This window comes from Austrofundulus limnaeus, unplaced genomic scaffold, assembly GCF_001266775.1.
Source record: "Austrofundulus limnaeus strain Quisiro unplaced genomic scaffold, Austrofundulus_limnaeus-1.0 Scaffold23, whole genome shotgun sequence".
Lineage (NCBI taxonomy): Eukaryota > Metazoa > Chordata > Actinopteri > Cyprinodontiformes > Rivulidae > Austrofundulus > Austrofundulus limnaeus.
This window is the reverse complement of record NW_013952425.1, coordinates 1,565,195-1,574,025: the sequence shown is the minus strand read 5'-3', so window position 1 is coordinate 1,574,025 and position 8,831 is coordinate 1,565,195. Positions and strand designations below refer to the sequence as shown.

General features: G+C 38.3%; 1 protein-coding gene across 1 annotated transcript in view; it reads left to right on the top strand.

The window, feature by feature from the left end:
* Window positions 1–8,158, top strand: part of usp53a (ubiquitin specific peptidase 53a) — a gene marked incomplete in the record, with an annotated part of 38,188 nt that extends 30,030 nt beyond the window's left edge. The window contains 3 exon segments of the mRNA XM_014004353.1: window positions 5,994–6,051; window positions 6,141–6,841; window positions 6,996–8,158. Coding sequence (XP_013859807.1) covers window positions 5,994–6,051; window positions 6,141–6,841; window positions 6,996–7,072 — 836 coding nt within the window.
* Window positions 8,159–8,831: the final 673 nt, after the last annotated feature.

Here is an 8,831-nt window from a genome sequence, read left to right as displayed (position 1 = left end):
ATATATATATATGTTTGTTTTTTGTTTTCACCAGAAGCTGCTCTTCATATTTGTGACAGTTTCTAGATGCCATTTAAGTTAAGGTAGTCCTGTGGCTAGTCCACACACTGAGCTCTTGATCAAGTCTGAATTATGTTTTGTGTACAATTGATTTTTTTTTTTGGCGGGTTGTCTTCATTTTTGACAACCTTCACTTTAGCGTGCCACGTAAACGGTGGTTTTTGGTTCAACTTCATTTCGTCTTTACGGATCGTGGCCGGCTTCATCTGTGATTTACGAACGACCCGAGGGAGCATAAAGACGGACTGGTCTGTGCGACCATTTCATGGAACTGTTTAATGAGCCTTAAATYCCTGACTGTTGCTGAAATTGAGTTCAGCTTTTGCAGAAAACGCAAACGGACCTAAATCACTTCTCCTGGGGGGGAATAAAACTCTCCTCTCTGGCTGCGTCTTGATATGCAGCGAGCTGGAGCGATATACTGAAAGGTCATCATCACACATTTATACAATAGGATCGGTTCCCATATTTGGGCAATCTAAGGTACTTTTTCAGCAAAAATAAAAAGAATGAGATGTGGATTATTGAATTTGATAAAGTTATTGTGATATTCAAAAATAATATTGCAATATCTTGTTTTTCTTTTATGTTGCAGCTCTAGTATGTGAGCAGTGGTGTGGAGGGCTACATTAGACAAACATTTACTTTGTGTTTCAACCTGACCATTGTTACATGATTTTKCTGTAAACAGAAGAGTCAGTCTTTCTAAAGGCCTGGGTTTCTGACATTGAAGGAAACGTATCATCCCAGCAGAATAACGTGTGTTATTAGGACCTGCAGGGTTAAGATAGCGCCGAGCAGTTCCCTTGATTTATTGTTCCATCAGTGGTGTTAAGGTCACAGACTGACTGAGAGGAAGAGACTGTGTGGAAGTGAGTGTGCTTTGACTCCTCATTGGCTGGTCTAAACCCCTTCTTTTCCTTTGTCTCATGCAGCTATCGGTAATTTGGTATCCTTTTTTATTTGATTTTTAATGGTTGCCTGCAGTGAAAAGCCCCTTTGTTTTCAGCAGGAGTTGCTATAACACTTGTAAATCCATTAGGAAAAAAATCAGAGATGTTGTTGTTAACTAAAAAACTAATAAACAATAAGCTCACTGGGAGTWATGTTGTGAAGGTGCAATGATGTTTATTTTACTTTTTAGACTGGATAAAGAGAGGTGAAGCTTTAGGTTTATTTTAGGTATTCATTGCTAGTATCACAAGGGGAGAAAAAAAAWGTTAAAATAAAAAATACCTTGGGAAAAATATCTCATTAAATTTCCCAACAGGAGTACATGAAATTAATCCTGATTGTGAGAGCTGGAGAAGGAGTGAGACTGTAATGGTTAGCCCCCCAGCTGTGCCCTGCCAGGCAGAAAATGCCATGTCAGAACATAGTATTCAAACACGATTCAAATAAAATACCATTTACAGCACTGCAGTTAGTTCAGTTCGCTTTAGAGTCAACATTTTCCTCTAGTCTATGTTTTTATTGAGTTAAATACAGATTTTACACAAATGCCATAAATTTGGAAAAACAATCCGCCTTTTTGTTGTTGGTCAGAGTTTCAGCAGAAGGGTAGTGATTGTGAAAGAACCCTATTCTTTCTTTGCTAAAWGTTGTATTGTAACAGTTCGGGCCTCTTTAGTTTTTAACATGTATTTCAATTACTGCCCAAAGCTTTATAATATACTTAAATATACCTCTTTCCCAGATTTACACTGTGTGCAATGCTCCGAGAAGCACGCCCAATAAATCCTTTGATAAATGTGGAAGTCAAACCGAAACAATTCATTCTGTGGAAGATTGAGTCAAACAACAGTTAAAACTGCATCGCTGAATCTAATTTTGGCAGATGGTTGTGTGCACGCCACCACACTGCGCAGGCAGTGTAAATGCTCTAATTGATTATAATGGGTGCATATTTATGGGGGAGGTTGTAGTGGAGCCGTCGCAGTGTAAATTGGGGGTTAAACTAAAGGTTCTTTCAAAACGGTACCAAAAAATGACCACACAGGCGAGTCTCCATATGCTGCCATAAGTCACTGTTAAGTCACAAATAAGGGGGAAAAAAAGCTATTTTCTTTGTGCTTAACAATTTTTAAATTAACACACAGAAATACACTTTACTTGAAATTAACCATCTAGCTTTAATCAGATAAATAAACTGTCCACGAATGCCATCCAGATAGGTTTGATGCACACGTTTAAAAGAGCATGTTTATTTTYACTTTGGTATAATTGAGTTATTTTCCTGCAGTGCGTTGACCTTTGAATTACTTTAGAGGGGTGTTAAAATGCTTCTGTTGATGCCTCTCAACAGGCCAGTGACTGATGTGATAATCAAAGTGTTAATACCACAGGATGGTTTAACACTTCTGTTGGCATGCCATGACCATATCAAGCCGTTGATATTTCCAACCCACCCCAAAAAAGGAACTAACTAAAGAATTGCCAAGTTGCCAACTTGTCTTTATCTGCTTTCGTTGAAAATTAGTCCACATCTGTCCCAAATGATCAAGAATTTTCATTAAAATGCAATTTGGAAAACTTCACATCCAATGCTATGTCATTTCATTTGGAATCATTTAAATTCATCAATTTATTTTTTATTTAAACAGTTTGACTGCTTTATTAGAGCACAAAAAGCTTTTAAGTCTGCCTTTTTAAATTATTCTCAGTTATACTTTTGTTTAAAAGGGCCCAGGGGGTGCATTATAAATCAAAAGTCTTTATATCCATCTGCTACACTTATCTAACACCTCTAACTGTGGCTATAATAATACACTAAGTACTTCACAAATCCAGCCTAAATCTTTAAATGACAAAACTCACTTCATTTAACCACACCCATATGTCTCCGTTTTGTCTTTTTCCTGGCAGCTGCTTCTTTAACATCTTTTTACCAAAACACCCACTGTCCCTCCTCTGCACATGTCCAAACCATCTCAGTCTGGCCTCTCTAACTTTAGCTCTCATTGTTAGAAAATAGTTTTGACTTGTTTGATGGTAATTATTTCTCTCACCAGCACCATGATTGCCCCAGCTGTTTTCTCCCAGTAGAACTGCATGCGATCGTAAAGACMCTGGGATTTTGCCTAAACTACATCTCTCTTTGTGCGAATCATATTGTCGCAGCTGCTTGCCAACACCCCAGATCAGCAGCATCAGATTGTAAATGCCCACATGGATTTAGTGGCTTAAAAATGCAATAGTGTTGTAGAGGGGATGTAAAGTCTGCAGTTTGACCCGGGTGTAATTGCATGCCAGCACAAAGGATTTAGCCACTAATGCTTTTGAGAGGAGAGTGCAGGAAAACAGAAAGTACGCTGACACATCACAGATGGTCCACAGCTACTCACTCCTGCTCAGTCCTGTTAGTCAGCTGCTGCCTGTCTCGGGTCTTGTAAATCACACCCATCATGGTAACTTGGCAGAGTTCCACCCCGGCCCCCACCCGTGCACCTGTTTCTAAATTTGTTTATGTGCTGACTTTAAAGGTGGAAGCATGGTTCCGATAAATCTCATTAGGGCACAATGGACCATAAGGCTTTGATTAGGACCTTTTTTTCCCACTAGCACATATTTCTTTCTTTTGTTTTTTAGTTTCCAAACAAAGCTTCTGAATCGAGTTGAGTTCTTATTGTTTTGTAAGTTTTAAGCTACTGAGGCCTGGGTATGAACCCATATTCCCTCTAAGGGGCCGTGTACTCTGGTTGGATCAGACAGTCCGAGTGGTACACATGGGGCCTGAGGGCGCTCTGCCAGACTAGCTGCTTCGATACTTCCTCTCCCTCATCATGACCCCTGTTAGATAACATGGTGCCTCACAGACAGAAGCTAGAGGAGCCTGGTAACTAAAAGCTCTGCCCCTCGTTCTACTTTTAGAAACTCTAGAAACCACAATAAACTTTTAGGAAATGAGTAATCTATGAAAAACACCAATTGTAAACATTTTGCTGGACGATAAATTGTCTTAGTAATTATTGCGATAAATGATATTGTTTGAAGACTGTTTTAAACTAATATAATGGTACCCCCATATATTAGTGGAGGTTTATGAAATTTACGTAGTGTGAAACAAGAACAACTCTGGGCGAACTCAAGATTTGGCACAGTACCCTGGTGGCATCCTGAGGCGAGGCCAGCTGAAAGGTGTTGGAAAACCAAAGATGCTGTTTGATATGAATGCCTGTTCATGAAGAGTTCACTCCTCCCTATGCTAAGGAGAAGAAAAGAGGGTGGCATGAAGGAAACAAACTAACAAGCAGACAAATGAAAATGATCAACCTTATACAGGGTTCCTGCAGATCCTTAAAAAGTCTTAAAAGTCATTGTATTCATCAATCCAAAAATAAGGCCTTAACTGGCCTTAAGATATCTTTAATCAATCTTTCAGAAGTGTTAAAAATATAAACATATTGTAAATATGACGATTGTAAATCATCTCAAGTATTAAAATAGTTGGTAACATTTATTTTTTTAAATATTCACATGCAGACATGCCCCTTTGACATCACTTGCAAATACTGTATCTCAACAACTGTTCATCTGAGCAGTGTGAAATTTGTTTTGTAATATCAAAAAGAAAAAATTTGTATAGGTCTTCTGGACGGGTTCTTCTCTAATGAAACGTTTYGTCTCTCCTCCAAGAGACTTCTTCAGTCTGAGAGTTTCAGGCAAAATTCAGGCTTTTAAGCCCTGCCTCCATGTGACTGATACTCACATCACATGGCTCATATCGTTGACACCTAATTAACACCTATTGTTAACAGGGGGTGGAGTGATACTGGCAATAGCAGCACTGTAGGAGGGGGACAACTGAAAGCGGAGGCCTCCACCTCTGTCTAATGATGGACGGTCTTTCTTCACAAAAATGGCTTCTTTTACTCCTCCCTCAAACCGACGTTCCTCTCTATCAAGAATGAGAACATCCTCATCTCTGAAAGAGTGACCGCTGGCTCTGAAAGAGTGACCGCTGGCCTGTAAATGAGTGAAAACTGCAGAGTTCTGGCCATTAGATGTAGCTCGTCTGTGTTGGGACATTCTTTTGAACAGTGGCTGCTTTGTTTCCCCGATGTATAACTGGTCGCAGTCCTCCTGGCACTTAATCACTTACTCAGACTGAAGAAGTCTCTTGGAGGAGAGACGAAATGTTTCATTAGAGAAGAACCCGTCCAGAAGACCTATACAATTTTTTTCTTTTTGATTTTTTTACCTGGATTACTGAGATGCATCAGGACATTTTGTAATATGTTAATAATGTTGTCTTTCCAAAAATGCATTCACTTTTCTTACAAAAATTTGATGTCACAGGCACTTTAAGGTTTCATCTACAGCAAATTGGGGTTAAGACCCCACTGTGGGTCCTAAAACTCCAAATTTTGGGTCGTGAGAGAATTTCCTGAAATTAAATCGAGTTTAAAACTGACTGCTAAGAATGTTTCTTCTATTGTTAGATATGGATAAAAACAATTGGTCTATTAGCAATATTTGAATACTTCAACCAAAAATATTTTGATTCATAAGTTTCTGTCAGTTTTTATTTTTTATCATTCGTGTTTATTATGAAATTGATCTTAAATTTAATTTCACTTGGCATTAAAAAGTCTTTAAAAGTCTTAAATTTAACTTTCCTTAAACTGTAGGAACCTTGTTATAATTTATTGTGCAATCATTTGATTCATTTCTTATTGCGGCAGGCCTAATCAACTGATTTTGTTTGCGATGTGCTATATCTTGTTTTCAACAGTTTATAATCTATCGTCATGCCAAAAAATGTTTTGAAACTTTTTATTATTATTTCAATTGTTCTGTTAAATTGTTCTCATCTCCATCAAATGCTCTAAATTTGTTACTAGGTTACCAGGTTCTGTTGTAAGTGTGAGTTTGTAGATTCTTGCATTTATTGTGGGGATAAGTCAATAACATAATACATTTCCTTTGCTCAGGTGAACAAGGAAGACATTCTCCAGATCTACAAGATCTGTCCAATCAATACTTGTCAAGGTAGGTGTAAAAACAAATGTTTGAAAACTGCACAATATTAGTGAAATGTGGCAGAGGTTTAAATGTGTATTTTTTTGGACGTTTCACAGAAAAAACGCCTTTCGATACACACCTGGACTGTCAGAAAAGAGCGACGACCCGGATAGCGAACAGGATGACAGCAGCCCCATAAGCCCCATTCCTCCTATCTTAGCGAAGACCAGCAGTTCTGAGTGGAACAGCTCAGACGACCTCATTGGACCCTTTTCTGAACAAGAAGATGCCGGCACTGTTCACGGGGACTCTTTGTCACGCAGCTATCTCCTTCCTTTACCTAAAAAAACCTTAGGCTCTAATCTGTCTGGCATCCACGCCGGACCAACGGCGGCGCCAGCACGGCTGAGCCCCCGTAACGAACCCACGAACGGTTCGCACAACACCCTGCAGAGGTGGCTCGAGACACCCACCGAGCACAGGCTTTCATCCGACGCTAGCTCCAAGTCGGGCTCATCGGACCAAGACCGAAACGATCTGTCAGCCAGTGAAAGCGATGACAGGTTGCCAAGTCCAAACCCAAGAGCCGGTGACGGTACAGACTCCCCGTCTCAGACCGAGAAGGTCCTCCCCACCACTTTCTTCTCTGTGGATAGCTGTATGACGGACACTTACCGGGCCAAATACCACAAGAAGCCCGGCTTGTACAGGAAAGCAGAGGACCATACCTCATCAGGGGAGAGTGACGCTGAAGGGAGGGGTATCAGCGCGATGAAGGCTCCGCCCCCTGTGCCTTTGAGAAGCAGAACAGACGCAGGTATGTAACATGTAGCATCAAAAATCCTTTCAGTGTGAGGGAAGTTAAACATTYTSTTGAAATTTAGCAAYTAGTCTGAGTTCTGGTTCATTTAGGTGGTGTTCCATCTGAGAACCCCAGTTTTAATGTTGACTTCATTCCCCTCTCTTTGCAGGCCGTTCTAATGCAAAGCCTATTGCAAAGTGGAACCCAGTTACTCCAAAAGGCCTCGACGAGCATGGCTTCCTGTGATCGGAGCGAAGTTTTCGACCAACTTGAAATGACTGGATGCCCATAAGAAGGAGTGCTTCACATTTTTCTTGTAGCAGAAAGTCAGACAGAACTGTAGGCCAAAGAGATTGTCCACCGAAGGACAGTTGTCTGTAATCATCCATGAGGCTGCTGAAAGCTTTGATTTGTAACTTTGCACAGTAGAGCGACACAAGGGTACTAAAATCTTTTATTTTTTATTTTTTGCTAGACTTTTGGAGCTTGGATAAAATGTGTAGTTGAAAACAAAAAGTAAAACATGTTTCGTTCATATTTATTTTCTGCTATATCTCATTCGGTCACTTTTGTTTGTTTTTACTTTTCCCATTTTCAGTGTTACGAGGTGCYAGTATCAAATCTAAAAGTCGTTGGGGTTTTAAAGAATACAGAAGGTTCTTGGTATATCGTGGAAACATTGTCACCCTTCTAACATCAAATTAATATCAATATTCTGTGTTTAACATTGTTATAAATGATCTAAATTCGGATTTTAGGCTTATGAGAGGAATTTCTTTTGTGGTTTACGTGGTAACCGTTATAAATTAAGAGTTTTGGTTTAAAACAGACTTGAAGAAAAATTTAAAAAGTACTTACAGCCTGACACATTTAGCAAATGACTTGATAGCAGTAGGTCTAAGAGGGTTAAAAATCATGTTGAACAGTTTTATTATGTGGTAGAAACATGTACAGCACACCTGCTTTTCATCTGTCCAAGCACTCCCATTTTGCTTTATTGTTTTTAACAGTTTWTCTTTAGAAGAACTGGTGAAACAGTTTCTATGTAAGTACTCGCAGGACTTGAAGTTGTCACAGTGTAACACATGCAGACTGGGTTTGCTGTTTATTTGTTTGTTTTCAGTCGGTTATTGGTTAAAAAAAACTTTGCAGGTGTTCGTCTCGATGTTTTATACGTGCAGCAGACTAATTAATGCACAGTGCCTTTTGTATTTTTCTAAGTGAGGCGAAATGAAGCTGGATTTGTACAGTTCTTTGATTTTAAAGAATTTTTGTAACATTTAATTTTATTTTTATTAACGGGTTGTAAATAAAATGTTTTATTTAACCTTATTTGTGTGTCAAAATTGGATTATTTTCGTCACGCAAACTTTAAAATAACTTTGTTTATGATTTCCGAACAGAACCACAGAGGGAAAAGTGAGAATTTGCTGCCATCTGCAGTTCTGAGCTTTAATATACAAGCAAACATTRAAACCACCTAGAGCACATTAATTTTTCAAAGATTAAAAATAATGTAAGGAGATCTCAAACTAAACATTTGAAAAGGAAAGTAAAGAAGTAAAAAAAAGATATTTATTCCTACCCTTCTCAAAACCAAAGTACAAAAAATTAATTATTGTTTCCTTATTCTAAATCACATTTGATTCATTAAGATCAAAACAACCAGTTTGCCTCTGAAGTTATGACAATTACAAAATAATATTGATACTTTTCTAGACATTGGTGTTTTTTATTGTCAAAATATGCATTACTACAATCATACATAAGCCACATTCACATTCTCACATAATATATTCTATACATAATTATGTATTGTACACATTACATTATGGTAATAGTTTGAGACATAAACTAATTGGGCTTTTATGGAAATTTAGTAACACTTGTGTATTTTCTGAACAGTTCCACACGGCATGACTTTTTTTTTWAAATCATACATAATGTCCCCAATAATAAAATATGGAGTGATATGTTTCCTACACTCAAAAAAAAAAAAAAAAAA